The sequence below is a fragment of the Panulirus ornatus genome, chromosome 8 (assembly GCF_036320965.1).
Source record: "Panulirus ornatus isolate Po-2019 chromosome 8, ASM3632096v1, whole genome shotgun sequence".
Classification (NCBI taxonomy): Eukaryota; Metazoa; Arthropoda; class Malacostraca; order Decapoda; family Palinuridae; genus Panulirus; species Panulirus ornatus.
Genome location: NC_092231.1, coordinates 32,377,752 through 32,403,500, shown reverse-complemented (window position 1 = coordinate 32,403,500; position 25,749 = coordinate 32,377,752). Strand labels below are relative to the sequence as shown.

Sequence of the window (25,749 nt, the reverse complement as noted above, 5' to 3'; positions counted from 1 at the left end):
GGATATAGGAAACATCTTACCCCTAACAGTTTTGAGAGAGAGAGAGAGAGAGAGAGAGAGAGAGAGAGAGAGAGAGAAGAGAGAGAGAGAGAGAGAGAGAGAGAGAGAGAGAGAGAGAGAGAGAGAGAGAGAGAGAGAGAGAGAGAGAGAGAGAGAGTACATCGGGTGGCATCACAATTATTTTTCCTTGCTTAATGTCACACTGCACCGTGTAAATGATTTAAAGCTTAAATTATGTACATATGTTCTGGAAGGAGGTAAATAAAGTGCATAAGACAAGGGAGCAAATGGGAACTTCAGTGAATGGCGCTAATGGGGAGGTGATAACAAGTAGTGGTGATGTGAGAAGGAGATGGAGTGAGTATTTTGAAGGTTTGTTGAATGTGTTTGATGATAGAGTGGCAGATATAGGGTGTTTTGGTCGAGGTGGTGTGCAAAGTGAGAGGGTTAGGGAAAATGATTTCGTAAATAGAGAAGAGGTAGTAAAAGCTTTGTGGAAGATGAAAGCCAGCAAGGCAGCAGGTTTGGATGGTATTGCAGTGGAATCTATTAAAAAAGGGGGTGACTGTATTGTTGACTGGTTGGTAAGGTTATTTAATGTATGTGTGACTCATGGTGAGGTGCCTGAGGATTGGCGGAATGCGTGCATAGTGCCATTGTACAAAGGCAAAGGGGATAAGAGTGAGTGCTCAAATTACAGATATATAAGTTTGTTGAGTATTCCTGGTAAATTATATGGGAGGGTATTGATTGAGAGGGTGAAGGCATGTACAAAGCATAAGATTGGGGAAGAGCAGTGTGGTTTCAGAAGTGGTAGAGGATGTGTGGATCAGGTGTTTGCTTTGAAGAATGTATGTGAGAAATACTTAGAAAAGCAAATGGATTTGTATGTAGCATTTATGGATCTGGAGAAGGCATATGATAGAGTTGATAGAGATGCTCTGTGGAAGGTATTAAGAATATATGGTGTGGGAGGCAAGTTGTTAGAAGCAGTGAAAAGTTTTTATCGAGGATGTAAGGCATGTGTACGTGTAGGAAGAGAGGAAAGTGATTGGTTCTCAGTGAATGTAGGTTTGCGGCAGGGGTGTGTGATGTCTCCATGGTTGTTTAATTTGTTTATGGATGGGGTTGTTAGGGAGGTGAATGCAAGAGTTTTGGAAAGAGGGGCAAGTATGAAGTCTGTTGTGGATGAGAGAGCTTGGGAAGTGAGTCAGTTGTTGTTCGCTGATGATACAGCGCTGGTGGCTGATTCATGTGAGAAACTGCAGAAGCTGGTGACTGAGTTTGGTAAAGTGTGTGAAAGCAGAAAGTTAAGAGTAAATGTGAATAAGAGCAAGGTTATTAGGTACAGTAGGGTTGAGGGTCAAGTCAATTGGGAGGTAAGTTTGAATGGAGAAAAACTGGAGGAAGTGAAGTGTTTTAGATATCTGGGAGTGGATCTGGCAGTGGATGGAACCATGGAAGCGGAAGTGAATCATAGGGTGGGGGAGGGGGCGAAAATCCTGGGAGCCTTGAAGAATGTGTGGAAGTCGAGAACATTATCTCGGAAAGCAAAAATGGGTATGTTTGAAGGAATAGTGGTTCCAACAATGTTGTATGGTTGCGAAGCATGGGCTATGGATAGAGTTGTGCGCAGGATGGTGGATGTGCTGGAAATGAGATGTTTGAGGACAATGTGTGGTGTGAGGTGGTTTGATTGAGTAAGTAATGTAAGGGTAAGAGAGATGTGTGGAAATAAAAAGAGCATGGTTGAGAGAGCAGAGGAGGGTGTTTTGAAATGGTTTGGGCACATGGAGAGAATGAGTGAGGAAAGATTGACCAAGAGGATATATGTGTCAGAGGTGGAGGGAACGAGGAGAAGTGGGAGACCAAATTGGAGGTGGAAAGATGGAGTGAAAAAGATTTTGAGTGATCGGGGCCTGAACATGCAGGAGGGTGAAAGGCAGGCAAGGAATAGAGTGAATTCGATCGATGTGGTATACCGGGGTTGACGTGCTGTCAGTGGATTGAATCTGGGCATGTGAAGCGTCTGGGGTAAACCATGGAAAGTTGTGTGGGGCCTGGATGTGGAAAGGGACCTGTGGTTTCGGCATTATTGCATGACACCTAGAGACTGAGTGTGAGCGAATGGGGCCTTTGTTGTCTTTTCCTAGCGCTACACTCGCACACATGAGGGGGGAGGGGGATGGTATTCCATGTGTGGCGAGGTGGCGATGGAAATGAAAAAAGGCAGACAGTGTGAATTGTGTGCATGGGTATATATGTATGTGTCTGTGTGTGTATATATATGTGTACATTGAGATGTATAGGTATGTATATTTGCGTGTGTGGACATGTATGTATATACATGTGTATGGGGGTGGGTCGGGCCATTTCTTTCGTCTGTTTCCTTGTGCTACCTCGCAAACGCGGGAGACAGAGACAAAGCAAAATGAAATATAAATATAATGTAATTTTCACCTTGAATATCTATATGGAGTGGTCACTCCTAAGTTTGTATATGTATGGTAACAACATTGCCTTCGCTAATTTGTTTTGTTGCAGCCATGGCCTCCTAAAAAACAACTAATGGCTACAGCCATGCTAAAGAGGGGTTTCTGAGGGTAGCACCATGGCCAAGGCCACAGAGGCACCAAGGAGCTCTATACAGAGATACAGCCAGAAAAAAAGTTGGAGGAATTCCATAGTCCTCTGCTACCCATGCTTCAAAGAGGCCGCCATTCAGAGATTGTGAGCCCTGGCTCTGACTTCTGGTGAAATGGACTGAAGAATATGAACACATGGTCTCATGGAAAGTCCATCCTTAGGTCTAAGGAGTTCAGAGGGGCAGGGCTGGATTTAGACCTTGGGCACTTCAGGTTTGGTGGGCCCCTCATACACAGAAATTAAAATACATGGCAAATCACCAAATGCATGCACATATAAAAGTCAGTTTATTGCATGTAATTTGAACTGTATATGCATAGAAAGGTACATACATACATAGAAACACTACAATAACTACAAAGGGCTTTCTTTCTACATTTGGAAATTCCACCATCCAACAAATCTCTTCTCTTTTTAGGCTGTAAACAAGGTTGCTTAACCTTTGCTTGACTTTAATTACATCTTAGGAACGTCCTGCTTTGATGGAATAGTTGGCCAAAGTTCAGTCGAAATCCTGGCCCAATAAAAAGAATTTTAGTTATTGTATTTCTGTATAGAGGGGGGGCCCCCCCTCTTGCAGGGAAGCCCAGGCAATTGTTCTTTTTGTCCTCCCCTATATATCCAGCACTGCAGAAGGGACCTTACTGGACATATAAGGTAATATATATAGAAAAGAAAATTTTCCAAGAATGAATTACTTTAGGGCTAGATCAGTCATTTCTGAAGCCCTGGGGCAAAGTTTGTTGGAGGTCATTTCCAACAATTCTGCTAGCATTAATGAAGTTAAAAACAAGAAAGAAAAGAAGCATAACAATGTCTGTCAAATTTTAAATCCTAATCTAAGCTAAATGGGGTATCATGGAAAATCTTCTAAATGGCATTTTGAAGGGCATAAGTTCCACAGGTATGGAATTATTTTTGCGTACATCTAGTGTATACCCAGACCTGAGTAATACAATACAAGAAGTTTCCATGAAGTGTGTTTTAGAAATGTGGTTCTTTTGTTGGCCTTCAACCCTTCCCATGTGCAATTAGGTACAAGCCCTTAGAGCTCCTATTAGCATTTTTCACTAGAAATCAAAGAAAATGAAATCACAACAAAAACATATCTAATGTTCCATATGTATCAGAAGATAAAGAAAACGAATATAAAGCTGAAAAGAAAAGGATGTAAAAGCTATATTTACCATCAACTGGTATGAACAAGCTGGAAAGTATGGTATACATGTGTAGTGTACTCTTGAGCTTCTCTACTTCCAGGACTGGGAAAGGCCCTGGGGCAATGATAAATAATATAAATACTATACCTTATCTTCCTGCCCCAGGAGTCCCTTCCATCCTCTTGAGGCTCCTGCAGCACTGGTAGGGACCACACATCAGAAAGTGTTATAACGATGTGTGTGTGTGTCTATGTGTAGATAGTGCAAAGCAATAGAGTGGTAAGTGTTCAGTGCTTTCTTTAAGGTAGTGGGCATGAAGGGTCTTGAGATATGTTGAAGCAGTGCTTGTAGTACTGTAGTAATGGGTGATGTCTAGAGCATAAGCAGGAGTGCGTGCCTTGTGCCTGTTTGGGGAGTGTGGTTTCTGATAGACGCATCTCTGTTGGGTTGGAGTTTGAGGACGAGTTGGGAGGTCAGTTATCTTATCATGTATTTGTTTTGTCAGTATTCTGTTTGCTGGGGGTGGAAAAGGTTTGTGAGTAGAAGTTAAGCAGGGTAAGCTTTTTCTATCTACTTGGGGTTGGTAATGAGTTATGATATGGTTGAATGGGAGGGGTCTAACGTTGTTGCATGTAACTGAGTGCTGAGCATGCTGAGGTGGGTTTGTATAAAGGAAATCTTAGTAGCATTGTAAAGGTGTTGAGTGTTTGTAGTTGCTAGGCTGCCAGTGACTGTTCTAAGTACGCTATTTTGTATGGTGTTTGGAAGGAGGTAAATAAAGTGATAAGACAAGGGAGCAAATGGGAACTTCAGTGAATGGCGCTAATGGGGTAGTGATAACAAGTAGTGGTGATGTGAGAAGGAGATGATGAGTATTTTGAAGGTTTGTTGAATGTGTTTGATGATAGAGTGGAGATATAGGGTGTTTTGGTGAGGTGGTGTGCAAGTGAGAGGGTAGGGAAAATGATTTCGTAAATAGAGAAGAGGTAGTAAAAGCTTTGTGGAAGATGAAAGCCAGCAAGGCAGCAGGTTTGGATGGTATTGCAGTGGAATCTATTAAAAAAGGGGGTGACTGTATTGTTGACTGGTTGGTAAGGTTATTTAATGTATGTGTGACTCATGGTGAGGTGCCTGAGGATTGGCGGAATGCGTGCATAGTGCCATTGTACAAAGGCAAAGGGGATAAGAGTGAGTGCTCAAATTACAGATATATAAGTTTGTTGAGTATTCCTGGTAAATTATATGGGAGGGTATTGATTGAGAGGGTGAAGGCATGTACAAAGCATAAGATTGGGGAAGAGCAGTGTGGTTTCAGAAGTGGTAGAGGATGTGTGGATCAGGTGTTTGCTTTGAAGAATGTATGTGAGAAATACTTAGAAAAGCAAATGGATTTGTATGTAGCATTTATGGATCTGGAGAAGGCATATGATAGAGTTGATAGAGATGCTCTGTGGAAGGTATTAAGAATATATGGTGTGGGAGGCAAGTTGTTAGAAGCAGTGAAAAGTTTTTATCGAGGATGTAAGGCATGTGTACGTGTAGGAAGAGAGGAAAGTGATTGGTTCTCAGTGAATGTAGGTTTGCGGCAGGGGTGTGTGATGTCTCCATGGTTGTTTAATTTGTTTATGGATGGGGTTGTTAGGGAGGTGAATGCAAGAGTTTTGGAAAGAGGGGCAAGTATGAAGTCTGTTGTGGATGAGAGAGCTTGGGAAGTGAGTCAGTTGTTGTTCGCTGATGATACAGCGCTGGTGGCTGATTCATGTGAGAAACTGCAGAAGCTGGTGACTGAGTTTGGTAAAGTGTGTGAAAGCAGAAAGTTAAGAGTAAATGTGAATAAGAGCAAGGTTATTAGGTACAGTAGGGTTGAGGGTCAAGTCAATTGGGAGGTAAGTTTGAATGGAGAAAAACTAGAGGAAGTAAAGTGTTTTAGATATCTGGGAGTGGATCTGGCAGTGGATGGACCCATGGAAGCGGAAGTGAATCATAGGGTGGGGGAGGGGGCGAAAATCCTGGGAGCCTTGAAGAATGTGTGGAAGTCGAGAACATTATCTCGGAAAGCAAAAATGGGTATGTTTGAAGGAATAGTGGTTCCAACAATGTTGTATGGTTGCGAGGCATGGGCTATGGATAGAGTTGTGCGCAGGAGGGTGGATGTGCTGGAAATGAGATGTTTGAGGACAATGTGTGGTGTGAGGTGGTTTGATTGAGTAAGTAATGTAAGGGTAAGAGAGATGTGTGGAAATAAAAAGAGCATGGTTGAGAGAGCAGAGGAGGGTGTTTTGAAATGGTTTGGGCACATGGAGAGAATGAGTGAGGAAAGATTGACCAAGAGGATATATGTGTCAGAGGTGGAGGGAACGAGGAGAAGTGGGAGACCAAATTGGAGGTGGAAAGATGGAGTGAAAAAGATTTTGAGTGATCGGGGCCTGAACATGCAGGAGGGTGAAAGGCGGGCAAGGAATAGAGTGAATTCGATCGATGTGGTATACCGGGGTTGACGTGCTGTCAGTGGATTGAATCTGGGCATGTGAAGCGTCTGGGGTAAACCATGGAAAGTTGTGTGGGGCCTGGATGTGGAAAGGGACCTGTGGTTTCGGCATTATTGCATGACACCTAGAGACTGAGTGTGAGCAAATGGGGCCTTTGTTGTCTTTTCCTAGCGCTACACTCGCACACATGAGGGGGGAGGGGGATGGTATTCCATGTGTGGCGAGGTGGCGATGGAAATGAAAAAAGGCAGACAGTGTGAATTGTGTGCATGGGTATATATGTATGTGTCTGTGTGTGTATATATATGTGTACATTGAGATGTATAGGTATGTATATTTGCGTGTGTGGACATGTATGTATATACATGTGTATGGGGGTGGGTCGGGCCATTTCTTTCGTCTGTTTCCTTGTGCTACCTCGCAAACGCGGGAGACAGAGACAAAGCAAAATGAAATATAAATATAATGTAATTTTCACCTTGAATATCTATATGGAGTGGTCACTCCTAAGTTTGTATATGTATGGTAACAACATTGCCTTCGCTAATTTGTTTTGTTGCAGCCATGGCCTCCTAAAAAACAACTAATGGCTACAGCCATGCTAAAGAGGGGTTTCTGAGGGTAGCACCATGGCCAAGGCCACAGAGGCACCAAGGAGCTCTATACAGAGATACAGCCAGAAAAAAAGTTGGAGGAATTCCATAGTCCTCTGCTACCCATGCTTCAAAGAGGCCGCCATTCAGAGATTGTGAGCCCTGGCTCTGACTTCTGGTGAAATGGACTGAAGAATATGAACACATGGTCTCATGGAAAGTCCATCCTTAGGTCTAAGGAGTTCAGAGGGGCAGGGCTGGATTTAGACCTTGGGCACTTCAGGTTTGGTGGGCCCCTCATACACAGAAATTAAAATACATGGCAAATCACCAAATGCATGCACATATAAAAGTCAGTTTATTGCATGTAATTTGAACTGTATATGCATAGAAAGGTACATACATACATAGAAACACTACAATAACTACAAAGGGCTTTCTTTCTACATTTGGAAATTCCACCATTCCAACAAATCTCTTCTCTTTTTAGGCTGTAAACAAGGTTGCTTAACCTTTGCTTGACTTTAATTACATCTTAGGAACGTCCTGCTTTGATGGAATAGTTGGCCAAAGTTCAGTCGAAATCCTGGCCCAATAAAAAGAATTTTAGTTATTGTATTTTTGTATAGAGGGGGGGCCCCCCCTCTTGCAGGGAAGCCCAGGCAATTGTTCTTTTTGTCCTCCCCTATATATCCAGCACTGCAGAAGGGACCTTACTGGACATATAAGGTAATATATATAGAAAAGAAAATTTTCCAAGAATGAATTACTTTAGGGCTAGATCAGTCATTTCTGAAGCCCTGGGGCAAAGTTTGTTGGAGGTCATTTCCAACAATTCTGCTAGCATTAATGAAGTTAAAAACAAGAAAGAAAAGAAGCATAACAATGTCTGTCAAATTTTAAATCCTAATCTAAGCTAAATGGGGTATCATGGAAAATCTTCTAAATGGCATTTTGAAGGGCATAAGCTCCACAGGTATGGAATTATTTTTGCGTACATCTAGTGTATACCCAGACCTGAGTAATACAATACAAGAAGTTTCCATGAAGTGTGTTTTAGAAATGTGGTTCTTTTGTTGGCCTCAACCCTTCCCATGTGCAATTAGGTACAAGCCCTTAGAGCTCCTATTAGCATTTTTCACTAGAAATCAAAGAAAATGAAATCACAACAAAAACATATCTAATGTTCCATATGTATCAGAAGATAAAGAAAACGAATATAAAGCTGAAAAGAAAAGGATGTAAAAGCTATATTTACCATCAACTGGTATGAACAAGCTGGAAAGTATGGTATACATGTGTAGTGTACTCTTGAGCTTCTCTACTTCCAGGACTGGGAAAGGCCCTGGGGCAATGATAAATAATATAAATACTATACCTTATCTTCCTGCCCCAGGAGTCCCTTCCATCCTCTTGAGGCTCCTGCAGCACTGGTAGGGACCACACATCAGAAAGTGTTATAACGATGTGTGTGTGTGTCTATGTGTAGATAGTGCAAAGCAATAGAGTGGTAAGTGTTCAGTGCTTTCTTTAAGGTAGTGGGCATGAAGGGTCTTGAGATATGTTGAAGCAGTGCTTGTAGTACTGTAGTAATGGGTGATGTCTAGAGCATAAGCAGGAGTGCGTGCCTTGTGCCTGTTTGGGGAGTGTGGTTTCTGATAGACGCATCTCTGGTGGGTTAGAGTTTGAGGACGAGTTGGGAGGTCAGTTATCTTATCATGTATTTGTTTTGTCAGTATTCTGTTTGCTGGGGGTGGAAAAGGTTTGTGAGTAGAAGTTAAGCAGGGTAAGCTTTTTCTATCTACTTGGGGTTGGTAATGAGTTATGATATGGTTGAATGGGAGGGGTCTAACGTTGTTGCATGTAACTGAGTGCTGAGCATGCTGAGGTGGGTTTGTATAAAGGAAATCTTAGTAGCATTGTAAAGGTGTTGAGTGTTTGTAGTTGCTAGGCTGCCAGTGACTGTTCTAAGTACGCTATTTTGTATGGTGTGGTCTTGTGAGGGTGGAAGACAAACCAGGTGAGTAACTCTGGTTTGGTAGCCAGCTATGAAATAAGCTTCGTTGCTAGGCTGCCAGTGATTGTTGTAAGTACACTATTTTGTATGGCGTGGTCTTGAGAGGGTGGAAGACAAACCAGGTGAGTAACTCTGGTTTGGTAGCCAGCTATGAAATTTGCCAGCCAATTTTTGTCACTTGTGGAGGATGGTGTCAAGAATTCATTTTGTGTGAGGGTGTGTCAGGGAAGCAGTGATGGCTTGTGCAAAAGATGCATGTGATATGGGAAAGGTGGGAGATGGGCAGATTAGAATGGGTAGTGAGTGGTGAGATGAAGAACTTGTTAGAAAAAGAGAAAAGAGAGGCGTTTGAACAATATTTGCCGAGAAGTAGTGCAAATGACTGGGAGATGTATAAAAGAAAGTGGCAAAAGGTCAAGAATTGAAAAAGAGGGCAAATGAGAGTTGGAGTGAGAATCGTTAAATTTTAGGGAGAATATAATGATGTTTTGGAAGGAGGTAAATAATGTGTGTAAGACAAGAGAACAAATGGGAACATTGGTGAAGCGAGCAAGTGGGGTAGTGATAACAGATAGTGATGAAGTGAGAGGGAAATGCACTGAGTATTTTGAAGGTTTATTGAATGTGTTTGATGACAGAGTGGAAGATATAGGGTGGTGTTATGGTTGGGGTGGTGTATGAAGTGAGAGGGTGAGGGAGAATGATTTGGAGAAGAAAGAAGAGGTAGTGAAAGCTTTGCAGAAGATGAAATCTAGTAAGAGGGCCAGATTGGATGGTACGGCAGTGGAATTTATTACAAAAGGGGGTAACTGTGATGTTGATTGGTTGGTAAGGATATTCAATGTATGTATGGATTGTCATTAAGTGCCTGAGGATTGGCGGAATGCATGCATAGTGATATCATACAAAGGCAAAGGGGTTAAAGGTGAGTGTTCAAACTACAAAGGTATATGTTTGTTGAGAATTCCTGGGAAATTATATGGGAGGGTATTGATTGAAAGGGTGAAGGCATATACAAAGCATCAGATTGGGGAAGAGCAGTGTGGATTCAGAAATGGTATAGGAAGTGTGAATCGGGTGTTTGTTTTGAAGAATGTATGTGAGAAATTCTTATAAAATCAGATGGATTTGTATATAGCATTTATGAATCTGGAGAAGGCATATGATAGGGATGATAGAGATACTTTCCAGAAGGTTTTAAGAGTATATGGTGTGGGAGGTAAGTTGCTAGAAGCAGTGAAAAGTTTTTACCAAGGATGTAAGGCATGTGTATGAGTAGGAAGAGAGGAGAATGATTGGTTCCCAGTGAATGTTGGTCTGCGGCAGGGGCATGGGATGTCCCCATGGTTGTTTAATTAGTTTATGGATGGGGTGGTTAGGGAGGTAAATGCAAGAGTTTTGGAGAGAGGGGCAAGTATGCAGTCTGTTGTGAATGAGAGACATTGGGAAGGGAGTTGTTGTTGTCTGCCAATGATACAGCTCTGGTGGCTGATTTGTGTGAAAAACTGCAGAGGTTGGTGACTGAGTTTGCAAAATTGTGTGAGAGGAGAAAGTTGAGAGTAAATGTGAATAAGAGCAAGGTTATTAGGTTCAGTAGGGTTGAGGGACAAATAAATTGGAGGTAAGTTTGAATGGAGAAAAACCGGGGGAAGTGGAGTGTTTTAGATATCTGAGAGTGGACTTAGCAGTGGATAGATCCACTGAAGCAGAAGTGAGTCATGGTGGGGAGGGTGCGAAGGTTCTAGGAGCATTGAAGAATGTGTGGAAAGTGAGAACGTTGTCTTGGAGAGCGGGAATGCTTGAAGGAATAATGGTTCCAACAATGTAACATGGTTGTGAGGTATGGGCTATAGATAGGACTGTGCAGAGAAGGGTTGGTGTGTTGGAAATGAAATGTTGGAAATGCGATGTTTGAGGACAATATGTGTTGTGAAGTGGTTTGATCAAGTAAATAATGAAAGGGTAAGAGAGATGTGTGGTAATAAAAGGAGTTTGGTCGAGAGAGCAGAAGGTGTGTTGAAATGGTTTGGTCACATGGAGAGAATGAGTGAGGAAAGATTGACAAAGAGTATATATGTGCCAGAAGTTGAGGGAACAAGGAAAAGCGGGACACCAAATTGGAGGTGGAAGGATGGAGTGAAAAAGATTTTGAGCGATCGGGGCCTGAGCATGCAGGAGGGTGAAACAACCCTATCTATAGCCCACGCCTTGCAACCATATAATATTGTTGGAACCATTATTCCTGAAAACATACCCATTTTTGCTTTCTGAGATAATGTTCTTGCCTTCCACACATTCTTCAATGCTCCTAGAACCTTCGCCCCCTCCCCCACCCTGTGACTTATTTCCACTTCCATGGTTCTATCCACTGCTAAGTCTACTCCCAAATATCTAAAACACTTCACTTCCTCCAGTTTTTCTCCATTCAAGCTTACCTCCCAATATATTTGTCCCTCAATCCTACTGAACCCAATATATTTGTCCCTCAATCCTACTGAACCTAATAACCTTGCTCTTATTCAAATTTACTCTCAACTTTCTTCTTTCATACACTTCACCAAACTCAGTCACCAACTTTTGTAGTTTCTCACCCAAATCAGCCATCAGTGCTGTATCGTCAACGAACAACAGCTGACTCACTTCCCAAGCCCTCTCGTCCACAACAGACTGCATACTTGCCCCTCTCTCCAAAATCTTGCATTTACCTACCTAACCATCCCATCCATAAACAAATTAAACAACAATGGAGTCATCATGCACCCTTGCTGCAAACTGATATTCACTGGAGACCAATCACTTTCCTCTCTTCCTACCTGTACATGTGCCTTACATCCTTGGTAAAAACTTTTCACTGCTTCTAGCAACTTACCTCCCACACCATATACTCTTAAAACCTTCCACAAAACATCTCTATCAACCCTATCATATGCCTTCTCCATATCCATACAAATCCCCATCTGTTTTTCTAAGTATTTCTCACATACATTCTTCAAAGCAAACACCTGATCCAAACATCCTCTACCACTTCTGAAATCACACTGCTCTTCCCCAATCTAATGTTCTGTACATGCCTTTACCCTCTCAATCAATACCCCCCCATATAATTTCCCAGGAATACTCAACAAACTTTTGCCTCTGTAATTTGAACACTCACCTTTATCCCCTTTGCCTTTGTAGGCACTATACATGCATTTGGACAATCCTCAGAGACTTCACCATGATCCATACATACAGTGAATATCCTTACTAACCAATCATGAACACAGTCACCCCCTTTTTTAACAAATTCCACTGCAATATCATCCAAACCCACCGCCTTGCCGGCTTTCATCTTTTGCAAAGCTTTCATTACCTCTTCTCTGTTTACCAAACCATTCTCTCTGACCCTCTTAACTTCACACAGCATCCCAACCAAAACACCCTATATCTGCCACTCTATCATCAAACACATTCAACAAACCTTCAAAATACTCACTCCATCTCCTCACTTCATCACTACTTGTTATTTCACATTTATCTGCCTCTGACACGTTAGCAAGGTAGCAACAGAAACAGACAGAGAAAGGCTGTATTCTCTCACAGCCATTCTCTAGCTTTCATATGTAATGCAATGAAACCACAGCCCCCTACCCACAACCAGGCTCTACAAACCTTTCCATAGTTTTCTCCGGCAACTTTACATATCATAGTTCAAATTACTGAATGCACCTTATCCACAACATTCTAATTCATTCTATCCCATGCATGCCTTCACTCTCCTATATGTTCAGGCCCTGATAACTCAAAATCTTTTTCACTCCATACTTCCACTTCCAATTTATTCTCCTCTTTCTCCTTGTCTCCTCCGCTCTAGACACATTGGTCCTCTATGTCAACCTTTCCTCACTCCCTGTTTCTATATGTTCAAACCATTTCAGCACATGCCCTCTAGCCCTCTCAATCACACTCTTTTTATCACCAACCTATCTTTTGCCTTTTTATTACTTGATGAAATAATCTCATCCCTCATACTGTCCTCGAGCATTTCATTTACAACACTTCCATCCATTTCTGCACATCCTCATGCAAAACCCATGGTTGGCATCAATAGAACATTGTTGGCATTGCTATACCTTCAAACATATCCATTCTTGTCCTTCCAGTTAGCAACCTCTCTTTCCACAAATTCCTCAATGCTCCCAAAACCTTTGACCCCTTACCTACCTGCTTCCATGATTCTATTCATTACCATGTCCTTTCCCATATATCTAAAACATTTCATTTCTTCTAAATTTTCAACATTTAAACTCACAGCCCATGCAACTTGTTCCTCTATCCTGCTAAACCTAATTACTTTTTTATTGATATTTACTATCAACTTTGTCCTTTCACACACTCCCAAGCCCAGTCACTAACTTTGGCAGTTTCTCACTGTGCTGTGCTGTGTTATCAGGGAACAATAATAAACATTTTCCACCCCGCTCACCCACCCACTACAGATTGCATACTCTCATCTCACTGCTTCTGGTTGCTTTCCTGTCACACTATTGTTTGTATGACCTACCACAAGGCATCTTCATCAACTATTATCAATTGCTTTCTCCAGATCCAAAATTGCTACTGTTGGTTCTGTTACCTTGTTTCTACTGATTTTGTAATTACTATCTTACATTTAATATTTTGAGGACCTTCTAATAATTCCATACAGGAAGCTGTCTGCTAATATACAAGCAATAAATACACTGGCTTACAAAGAATGCTATTCTCAATTAATTGAGCATGAATTGCCACATTAGAACTTATTCAATTTTTTTTTTTATTTTGGTACAAAATATTTTATTCTCTAATTTATTACTTCTCAATTCTGTAATACATATGGAGGATGGAGAAATGGAAAGCTAAAATTTACAGTTCAACTAAATTAGCACTAGAGATGCCTAAAGTGATTTTTCAAAAGCTGAATGAATTAGTCTTCAAGATTCATATCAACTTTAATTCTATAAATCATATTCTGTTGGTGAGTAATATAGCAGTATCTGTAATTATCATTATGAGATTCCATCGATAATAAGACACATATTAACACACAATGTTATTGTTGAGGGATGCTATCTTGTAGTACCCCAGGGGTGAACACAGAGATTTAGGTGGAAATTTTTCGTTCATCAAGTCAAGGATTCTTTGGGATATATACCCTCAGTCATGGGTTCAAGTCCAGGACTGTTGGTCAGTACTACTGACAGCGGGAAGTCTGCAAATGACCCTATCCAGATGTACTAAGGCAGAAAACTAATGAATGTTTTCAAGAGCATACCACACCACTTCAGATCTTTATCATTTAAACATGAGATGAAAGAGGATGGAATAACCATGCCTACCCTACAGCTAAGTTTAATCTATCATACACCTTATGAAAAATGTGAAAAAATGAATGCCAGTATGTATAGTTCTCTTTATAAATGAGACCAAATCAATTATGCTGATACACTATCTCTGTTAATGAATTATGTTATTAGGGGCTTGTTTTTTTTTCTTACAGCTCCCCATGGATTATCAATATTGTTACACAGCATACATCTCCACTATGTCTCACACTGCCTATCACCACCACATACTTTCCCTGCTTGACCCTGCCAACTGATGGTAAGTACAGCTTTTATATCCCATATTCTTTATCTTCTGATACACTTAAGTGTTGATTTTTTACCAAGTGCATAAGTGAGCTCTAAGGGCTTGTACCTAGATGTGCAGGAAAACGGTTGTTGGAAGTAGAATGATGAGTGAAACATAAAATGTAAGATCACAATAAATTGCTGAACACTGTTGCAGAAAAATGTGAATATGAGGGAATAGTAAGTACTGATTACATCCCAAAAGTGTGGGATAATAGGCCTATCTATTCCAATATCAACAAATATCTCCACAGAGCAACATCCTAGAGTAATACACTCTGAGGCTTAGAATCCTTGAGACAATTCTTGGATTATAAATGTCTTTGTTATGAATGTAAAGGAGGGAATTGATGAAACTGGCAGGATAGTTGGTAGATAGAGAATGCCTGGAGTAAAGGAGAATGGAAATTATCTTGTGGATGTGTGTGCTGAGAGGGATTTATTCCTTGCAAACACCTTTTTTCAGCATAAGATGATCCATAAATATATATGGTTGAAATATTATGAATTGTGGAGTGGTAGAATGGGTGAAACATAGTACTTTGAAGGGGTTCGGGCATGTGGAAAGAATGCAGGACTGAGAGTTTACAAGGAGAGTGTATGATAGTACAATTAAAGGGAATGAAGTGAGTGTAAAACCACTTGTGACATGAGCAAATAGGATGGAAGAATACTGGAGAGAGAGAAATAGTGGAAGAATGCATGGAATGGTGTACGCATGGGAGGCATGTAAGGACAGGGATAAGTGGGGGCTCTTTTGCCGTGGCCACCCCTTGATGGGAGTTCCTGGAAGGAACAGGTATCAAATATATAGAAAAATTATGGAAGACTAGAACAAAAGGATTTGATGTAGCAGTGGATGAAAAGTTGAGAAAGCCTGTGCTGAAAGTTAAAGTTGGAAGAGGATTCTTTGGAGATTCTGACAATTTTCAGTTCATGTGGAGGTAAGGATCGGGGAGAAGTGGAGATATGGCGTAAGGAAGAGTGGAGAGATAAGAATGTTGGCAAGAAAGAACATAAGTGCATGATAGAGGGGTGACAGAGAGTTTACATAAGAGTGCAGTTGATGAAGGGATGCAGTCATAAGTGAATGAGATTTTAAAAATCTTTAGAGAAAGACTGTTAAAGGTTGTAGAATTAGTAGTTGGAATTAAGGTTGTGAGATACTAGGATAACAGGGGAAATGCAAGGTGGAGAGATGGGATTAGAAATGCTGAGGAAAAGAAGAAAAAGGCATACGGCAAATTGTTCAAAAGGAATGTACCAGTAGAAGTACAGCAAAGGAGGAGGGAAGACTATAAAATGTGTGAGCTGAATGTTAAGAAGCTCTTAGAACAAGGACAGTAAGAGGAAATGAAGATTTTGGAAGAAAGTTGAGTGAAAAGTATAGGGAAAATAAGAAATTGTACAGAAGGAAATGAAAAAGGACAGAAATGGATGTAAGAGTGGAAATGTAAATGTGAGATATAAGGAAGGAGAGTGGCTGAATGTGAAAGAAAGATGGAAAGAGTATTTCAAAGAAGTGGTGAATGAGGGAGGTGAGGCAGCAGTTGTTACATGCATGGGTATGGAGAATGGAAGGAAGAAAATACAAGTACAAGGGCCTGTTGCAAGAAAGGAAGCAGAAAGGGTGATAATGAGGGTGAAGATAGGAAAGACACCTGGAGTGGGTGGTATTACAGCTGAAATGTTGAAGTGTGGAGGACAAAGTGTGATACTGTGGATGCATCTGATATGTAATCTAGCATGGAAACAGAAGGTTGTACCTGAGGATTATATGAAGGCTATTACTGGTCTTTATTCAAGGGAAAAAGGTGCTAAGAATGTATATAACATTTATAGGGGAATAAGTACGTTTAGTATGATGGTTAAAGTGTCTGTAAGTGTCGATTGTTAAGGTGATGGAAGTGAATGAATACAGAATAAGTGAGAAGCAAAGGGTTTTAAGGAAGGCAAGGGATATGTGTATCAGATTTTTGGGGTTAGAATGACTGTAAGAAGCTGTGTATCAGATTTTTGGGGTTAGAATGACTGTAAGAAGCTATATGCAGCTTTTATGGATTGGGAAAAAGCATATAACAGAGTTGAGAGAAATGCTTTATGAGATGTGTTAAGGACATAAGGGGTAGGGGCATAACTGTTCAATGGTGTGAAAGCCTTCTATGAAGGAGAAAATGCATGTGTAGAAGTGGATGGTGAGTTGAATGAAAGTTTTGGTATATATGTGGGTGTGAGACAGGGCTATGTGATGTCACAGTGGCTTTTTATTATATATTTGGATAGAATAATAAGAGAGGTGAAAGCAAAACAAGAGAAAGGCAGTGCAGAGACAGAGTGTGATGGTGTTGTATGGTGGCTGGAAACAAGTCTGTGGATGATACTGTATTGTTTGCTGAAAGGGAAGAGGATTTGCAGAATGTTGTGAGTGAGTTTTATCATGTGTTTACGTGTAGGTAATTAAAGGTAAATGTGAATAAACGGAAAATAATGGTATCTGAAAGAAAACAAAAAACGTAGGTTTTGTAAAGCCCTATAGGGTGGGAAAAGTGCATTAAACTGTGTTATGGATATGAGGGGAGAAAGACTGTAAGAGATGACAGAATTTAAGTATTTAGGAGCTATTTTGGGTAATACTGGTGATACAGAAGGAAAGACAGGGAAGAGAGCAGGGTAGAAGAGTTACTGGGACCCTTAACAGAATAATGAAGAAGGGTAAGGATGTAAGCATGGAAGTGAAGAAAGGATTAGGGGACAGTATATTCCACCCAATTCCTAACAATGCAGCCAAATTGTAGACATGGAAATAGTCACAGAGGACAAATATCCAAGCTGTGGAAATTAGACATTTGATAGAATTATGAAGTATGTCTAAATGGAATGAAGAAAGAAATGAGGGGGTGTATGAAAAATTTGGTATGGCAAGGAATGCAAAGGGAATGAATCATGGAGTGATAGAGTGCATGAAACTTTAAGGTGGTATGGGCATGTGGAAAGTATGCAATATGGGGAATTTACAAATAGAGTGTGTGATAGAGGGAGACCATTTGTGACATGGGAAATAGATTGGAAACATGTGGGAGGGAGGGAAATGGTGGAAGAATGCAGAGCATATGTGAGAAAAGCATCTCAGGAAAGGGATAAGGGGAGACTCTTTTAACATGGCCTCCCTCATGATGGGAATTTCCAGGGGAATGGATATCAAAGATATAGATAGACAGAAAGATCCTCAAAATATCTTTATCATATCTATTGAAATAATACCAAACACACAACACTAACAGACAATCATAGTACATTATTCTAAAATGTCATAAGTAACTACATGCTGCCACTTCAGAGCTCAATACTGTACCAATTATATGTGTGCTCTTTAGTAACACATTTTGTCAATATGTAACAGTTTATATAACCCATACAATTCATCATAATAATATCAAACACTACTGAAAACTCACATAGATATCCAATTAAAACTCCTTTTCATGCAATTTTAGTCATGCTCATAATTTTGTATAAATACCTTTTCAAAATTTTCATCTGAGAGTCATACAGATCCTTATCTGTCAAATTCCATTGTAATATCAGTACTTAATCATAAAATTTACATATGTAGGTGGATGAACTAACCTCTGTGGACACCAAAAGGCCAACAGAAATTCGACCACAGAGATCACCGATGCCCATGGCAGAGAGAGCCATTGAGTAGTAGTCTCCTACACCCTTAGAATCTGCAAAATCCTTATAGATGATCTGGAGACAGAGGGTTCCTAACATGGCGAAGAAAATGGAAAAATCCATTAACCAGAACTGAGGATCTAGAAGTGGATGACCCGTGAATTTTCTGGAATCAAAATATATAAATTTGGTTAGCAATGCAATAATAGTTATAGCAGTGCAATTACAGTTAAAGCACAACCTAAAACTTTTCTTCCCTATATGGACTGCCCTGTGAGTACAGATTATGAGAATTCAACACCCACAAAATGAGGTTAAAGATGCCCATTTATCCTCCCATAAAGTTTAAACCCTCCTTCTATCATGGGTTAGATTTTCATGCTGTGTTTGTTATATGGTAATGCTAAAGAGTTTCCCCAACCCTATCACTTCTTATTTCTGTAATCAATCATATGTGTATTCACTAGCTCTACTAGTTGGTAGGAGTCTTAGGTTGGAACATTAGGTAGAGACAGCTGATAAGAACATTAAATAAGAGCCTCAAGAAAAACTGCATTAAAAATGCCATCTGCCAGTGGCACTGGGGTTCACCAGTTATGGAGACTCTTTTGCCATAGCCACCCCCTTAAGGAAGTTCCTGAAGGGAATGGGCATGAGAGAAGCAGAGAAACAGATAGTATTTTATGCAATTTCATGCCATTGTGTTTACTCTCGAGATAGAAAAATACTACATATACATGGAATATATTCTTTATTAAGTGTTGAAATGGATTGGACATATGGAGAGAATGAGTGAGGAAAGGTTGACAAAGAGGATATATGTGTCAGAGGTGGAGGGAGCAAGGAGAAGTGGGAGACCAAATTGGAGATGGAAAGATGGAGTGAAAAAGATTTTGAGCGATTGGGGCCTGAACATACAGGAGGGTGAAAGGCTTGCAAAGAACAGAGTGGATTGGAACGATGTGGTATACCAGGGTCGACATGCTGTCAATGGACTGAATCAGGGCATGTGAAATGTCTGGGGTAAACCATGGAAAGATCTGTAGAGCCTGGATGTGGACAGGGAGCTGTGGTTTCAGTGTATTACACATGACAGCTACAGACTGAGTGTGAATGAATATGGCCTTTTTTTGAAGTATGAATATTGTATATGTCTGTGTATGTGTAACTATGTATATGAGTATATGTTATGTATATGTATGTATATGTGTGTATATGGGCATTTATATGTATATAAGTGTATATGAGAGGATGGGACGTTCTTTGTCTGTTACCTGGCACTACCTCGCTGCATGGGAAATGGCGATCAAGTATAATATGAAAAAATAACAAATAGATTTTCTTATTCCCTGGTAACGCTTGATGAATTAGTTAAGTGTGCAAAGTTAAAAAGTATGATGCACAAAGTTAAAAAGTATAAGGAAGTTTGTGCTTCACTTTAGCACATTGGGCTTGGCTGAAGACATGTCTGAGTTAACTGGGAGACTGTAAGTACCTGATCTACCCCATGGAATCTGGAATGGAGTTAATAATGATAATGACAAGGGAGCAGTTAGAAAGACAGAGATACTGTATGTAGGTTCTTTTATGTGTTTCTGTGGTAACTTGCAGTGGATAGATGCCAAGAAAGTGAATGAAGCCCCTGCACCTCCAGCCACCTATCAACTGTTGTTTGAGTTTCACTTTCCTTCTCTTCAGCAGTATCCATCTTGAAAAGGTAGCCATCCAAAGATAACTGACATTTTTTTCCACAAACCTATTAAAAATTCATCAGCATTAAGCACCAAACATCATCAGTGCTCTGAATTTTAAGCTTGCTTAGTGCTTGTCTACCTAGTGATAAGGCAGGCCTTTGGTGGTGGAAATGTCAACTATGGAGTCTCATGACTTGCAGAAGATTCTATTCATATACACATATACACATGTACATAATTCATACTTGCTGCCTTTATTCATTCCTGTCACCACCACAACAAATGAAATGACAACCCCTCCCCCATATGCGTGCAAGGTAGTGCTAGGAAAAGACAACAAAGGCCACATTCGTTCACACTCAGTCTCTAGCTGTCACGTATGATGCATCAAAACCACACCTCCCTTTCCACATCCACGCCCCACAGAACTTTCCATGGTTTACCCCAGACGCTTCACATGCCCTGGTTCAATCCACTGACAGCACGTCAATCCCGGTATACCACATCATTCCAATTCAATCTATTCCTTGCATGCCTTTCACCCTCCTGCATGTTCAGGTCCCGATTACTCAAAATCTTTTTCACTCCATCTTTCCACCTCCAATTTGGTCTCCCACTTCTTGTTCCCTCCACCTCTGACACACATATCCTCTTAGTCAATCTTTCCCCATTCATTCTCTCCATGTGACCAAACCATTTCAAAACACCCTCTTCCACTCTCTTAACCACGCTCTTTTTATTACCACATATCTCTCTTACCCTTTCATTACTTACTCGATCAAACCACCTCATCACATATTGTCCTCAAATATCTCATTTCCAACAAATCCATCCTCCTCCGCACAACACTATCTATAGCCCTGCCTCATAACCATATAACATTGTTGGAACCACTACTCCTTCAAACATACCCATTTTTGCTTTCTGAGATAATGCTCTTGCCTTCCACACATTTTTCAACGCTCCCAGAATTTTCGCCCCCTCCCCACCATGTGAATCACTTCCGCTTCCATGGTTCCATCTGCTACCAAATCCACTCCCAGATATCTAAATCACTTCACTTCCTCCAGTTGTTTCCATTCAAACTTACTTCCCAATTGACTTGTCCCTCAACTCTACTGTACCTAATAACCTTGCTCTTATTCACATTTACTCTCAGCTTTCTTCTTTCCCACACCTTACCAGACTCAGTCACCGGTTTCTGCAGTTTCTCACCCAAATCATCCCCCAGCATTGTATCATCAGCAAACAACAACTGACTCACTTCCCAAGCTTTCTCATCCCCAACAGACTGCATACTTACTCCTCTCTCCAAAACTCTTGCATTCATCTCCCTAACAACCCCATCCATAAACAAATTAACCCTATCCATATGCAAATAAAACAACCATTGAGACATCAAGCACCCCTGCCACAAACCAACATTCACTGAGAACCAATCACTTTCCTCTCTTCCTACTTGTACACATGCCTTACATCCTCGATAAGAACTTTTCACTGCTTCTAACAACTTGCCTCCCACACCATATACCTTCCACAGAGCATCTCTATCAACTCTATATATATTATTTTTTTTTTTTTTTTTATACTTTGTCGCTGTCTCCCGCGTTTGCGAGGTAGCGCAAGGAAACAGACGAAAGAAATGGCCCAACCCCCCCCCATACACATGTATATACATACGTCCACACACGCAAATATACATACCTAGACAGCTTTCCATGGTTTACCCCAGACGCTTCACATGCCCTGCTTCAATCCACTGACAGCACGTCAACCCCGGTATACGACATCGCTCCAATTCACTCTATTCCTTGCCCTCCTTTCACCCTCCTGCATGTTCAGGCCCCGATCACACAAAATCTTTTTCACTCCATCTTTCCACCTCCAATTTGGTCTCCCTCTTCTCCTTGTTCCCTCCACCCCCGACACATATATCCTCTTGGTCAATCTTTCCTCACTCATCCTCTCCATGTGCCCAAACCACTTCAAAACACCCTCTTCTGCTCTCTCAACCACGCTCTTTTTACTTCCACACATCTCTCTTACCCTTACGTTACTCACTCGATCAAACCACCTCACACCACACATTGTCCTCAAACATCTCATTTCCAGCACATCCATCCTCCTGCGCACCACTCTATCCATAGCCCACGCCTCGCAACCATACAACATTGTTGGAACCACTATTCCTTCAAACATACCCATTTTTGCTTTCCGAGATGATGTTCTCGACTTCCACACATTCTTCAAGGCTCCCAGTATTTTCGCCCCCTCCCCCACCCTATGATCCACTTCCGCTTCCATGGTTCCATCCGCTGCCAGATCCACTCCCAGATATCTAAAACACTTCACTTCCTCCAGTTTTTCTCCATTCAAACTCACCTCCCAATTGACTTGACCCTCAACCCTACTGTACCTAATAACCTTGCTCTTATTCACATTTACTCTTATATATATATATATATATATATATATATATATATATATATATATATATATATATATATATTTTTTTTTTCATACTATTCGCCATTTCCCGCGATAGCGAGGTAGCATTAAGAACAGAGGACTGGGCCTTTGAGGGAATATCTTCACCTGGCCCCCTTATCTGTTCCTTCTTTTGGAAAATTAAAAAAAAACGAGGGGAGGATTTCCAGCCCCCGCTCCCTTCCCTTTTAGTCGCCTTCTACGACACGCAGGGAATACGTGGGAAGTATTCTTTCTCCCCTATCCCCAGGGATAATATATATATGGAAAAAGAATGGAAAAAGGTGAGAACAATGGAAGTAAGGGGACTGGGGGAGGAATGGGATGTATTTAGGGAATCAGTGATGGATTGAGCAAAAGATGCTTGTGGCATGAGAAGAGTGGGAGGTGGGTTGATTAGAAAGGGTAGTGAGTGGTGGGATGAAGAAGTAAGAGTATTAGTGAAAGAGAAGAGAGAGGCATTTGGACGATTTTTGCAGGGAAAAAATGCAATTGAGTGGGAGATGTATAAAAGAAAGAGACAGGAGGTCAAGAGAAAGGTGCAAGAGTTGAAAAAAAGGGCAAATGAGAGTTGGGGTGAGAGAGTATCATTAAATTTTAGGGAGAATAAAAAGATGTTCTGGAAGGAGGTAAATAAAGTGCGTAAGACAAGGGAGCAAATGGGAACTTCGGTGAAGGGCGCAAATGGGGAGGTGATAACAAGTACTGGTGATGTGAGAAGGAGATGGATTGAGTATTTTGAAGGTTTATTGAATGTGTTTGATGATAGAGTGGCAGATATAGGGTGTTTTGGTCGAGGTGGTGTGCAAAGTGAGAGGGTTAGGGAAAATGATTTGGTAAACAGAGAAGAGGTAGTGAAAGCTTTGCGGAAGATGAAAGCCGGCAAGGCAGCAGGTTTGGATGGTATTGCAGTGGAATTTATTAAAAAAGGGGGTGACTGTATTGTTGACTGGTTGGTAAGGTTATTTAATGTATGTATGACTCATGGTGAGGTGCCTGAGGATTGGCGGAATGCGTGCATAGTGCCATTGTACAAAGGCAAAGGGGATAAGAGTGAGTGCTCAAATTACAGAGGTATAAGTTTGTTGAGTATTCCTGGTAAATTATATGGGAGGGTATTGATTGAGAAGGTGAAGGCATGTACAGAGCAACAGATTGGGGAAGAGCAGTGTGGTTTCAGAAGTGGTAGAGGATGTGTGGATCAGGTGTTTGCTTTGAAGAATGTATGTGAGAAATACTTAAAAAAGCAAATGGATTTCTATGTAGCATTTATGGATCTGGAGAAGGCATATGATAGAGTTGATAGAGATGCTCTGTGGAAGGTATTAAGAATATATGGTGTGGGAGGACAGTTGTTAGAAGCAGTGAAAAGTTTTTATCGAGGATGTAAGGAATGTGTACGTGTAGGAAGAGAGGAAAGTGATTGGTTCTCAGTGAATGTAGGTTTGCGGCAGGGGTGTGTGATGTCTCCATGGTTGTTTAATTTGTTTATGGATGGGGTTGTTAGGAAGGTAAATGCAAGAGTTTTGGAAAGAGGGGCAAGTATGAAGTCTGTTGGGGATGAGAGAGCTTGGGAAGTGAGTCAGTTGTTGTTCGCTGATGATACAGCGCTGGTGGCTGATTCATGTGAGAAACTGCAGAAGCTGGTGGCTGAGTTTGGAAAAGTGTGTGGAAGAAGAAAGTTAAGAGTAAATGTGAATAAGAGCAAGGTTATTAGGTACAGTAGGGTTGAGGGTCAAGTCAATTGGGAGGTGAGTTTGAATGGAGAAAAACTGGAGGAAGTGAAGTGTTTTAGATATCTGGGAGTGGATCTGGCAGCGGATGGAACCATGGAAGCGGAAGTGGATCATAAGGTGGGGGAGGGGGCGAAAATCCTGGGGGCCTTGAAGAATGTGTGGAAGTCGAGAACATTATCTCGGAAAGCAAAAATGGGTATGTTTGAAGGAATAGTGGTTCCAACAATGTTGTATGGTTGCAAGGCATGGGCTATGGATAGAGTTGTGCGCAGGAGGGTGGATGTGCTGGAAATGAGATGTTTGAGGACAATATGTGGTGTGAGGTGGTTTGATCGAGTAAGTAATGTAAGGGTAAGAGAGATGTGTGGAAATAAAAGGAGTGTGGTTGAGAGAGCAGAAGAGGGTGTTTTGAAATGGTTTGGCCACATGGAGACAATGAGTGAGGAAAGATTGACCAAGAGGATATATGTGTCAGAGGTGGAGGGAACGAGAAGTGGGAGACCAAGTTGGAGGTGGAAAGATAGAGTGAAAAAGATTTTGAGTGATCGGGGCCTGAACATGCAGGAGTGTGAAAGGCGTGCAAGGAATAGAGTGAATTGGAACGATGTGGTATACCGGGGTCGACGTGCTGTCAATGGATTGAACCAGGGCATGTGAAGCGTCTGGGGTAAACCATGGAAAGTTGTGTGGGGCCTGGATGTGGAAAGGGAGCTGTGGTTTCGGTGCATTATTACATGACAGCTAGAGACTGAGTGAGAACGAATGGGTCCTTTGGTGTCTTTTCCTAGCACTACCTCGCACACATGAGGGGGGAGGGGTTGTTATTCCATGTGTGGCGGGGTGGCGATGGGAACAAATAAAGGCAGACAGTATGAATTTTGTACATGTGTATATATGTTTTTGCCTGCATGTGTATATGTATGTGTACATTGAGATGTATAGGTATGTATATTTGCGTGTGTGGAAACGTATGTATATACATGTGTATGTGAGTGGGTTGGGCCATTCTTTTGTCTGTTTCCTTGTGCTACCTTGCTAACGCGGGAAACAGCGACAAAGCAAAATAAATAATAAATAAATAATATATATATATATATATATATATATATATATATATATATATATATATATATATATATATATATATATATATATGTTTGCTTTGTTGCTGTCTCCCGTGTTAGCAAGGTAGCGCAAGGAAACAGACGAAAGAATGGCCCAACCCGCCCACATACACATATATATACATACACGTCCACACACGCAAATATACATACCTATACATCCTAATGTACACATATATATACACACATAGACATATACATATATACACATGTACATATATATATGTGTATGTATATATATTATCCCTGGGGATAGGGGAGAAAGAATACTTCCCACGTATTCCCTGCGTGTCGTAGAAGGCGACTAAAAGGGGAGGGAGCGGAGGGCTGGAAATCCTCCCCTCTCGTTTTTTTTTTTTTTTTTAATTTTCCAAAAGAAGGAACAGAGAACGAGGCCAGGTGAGGATATTCCCTCAGAGGCCCAGTCCTCTGTTCCTAACGCTACCTTGCTAATGCGGGAAATGGCGAATAGTATGA

At 41.1% G+C, this 25,749-nt stretch overlaps 1 protein-coding gene and 1 long non-coding RNA gene across 3 annotated transcripts in view; one reads left to right on the top strand and one right to left on the bottom strand.

Moving 5' to 3' along the window:
• LOC139749889 (uncharacterized) overlaps positions 1 to 25,749 on the bottom strand; it is a 550,483-nt gene that overhangs the window by 36,650 nt on the left and 488,084 nt on the right. For both annotated transcript variants that reach the window (XM_071664274.1, XM_071664273.1), the window contains one exon: positions 18,184 to 18,397. In XM_071664274.1, the coding sequence (XP_071520375.1) occupies positions 18,184 to 18,397 (214 nt within the window). The remainder of the gene's footprint in view (positions 1 to 18,183; positions 18,398 to 25,749) is intronic.
• On the top strand, positions 6,490 to 18,306 carry LOC139749890 (uncharacterized). The gene is made up of 3 exons (XR_011713056.1): positions 6,490 to 8,674; positions 14,424 to 14,527; positions 18,170 to 18,306. It is a non-coding gene; the product is annotated as an uncharacterized lncRNA (long non-coding RNA).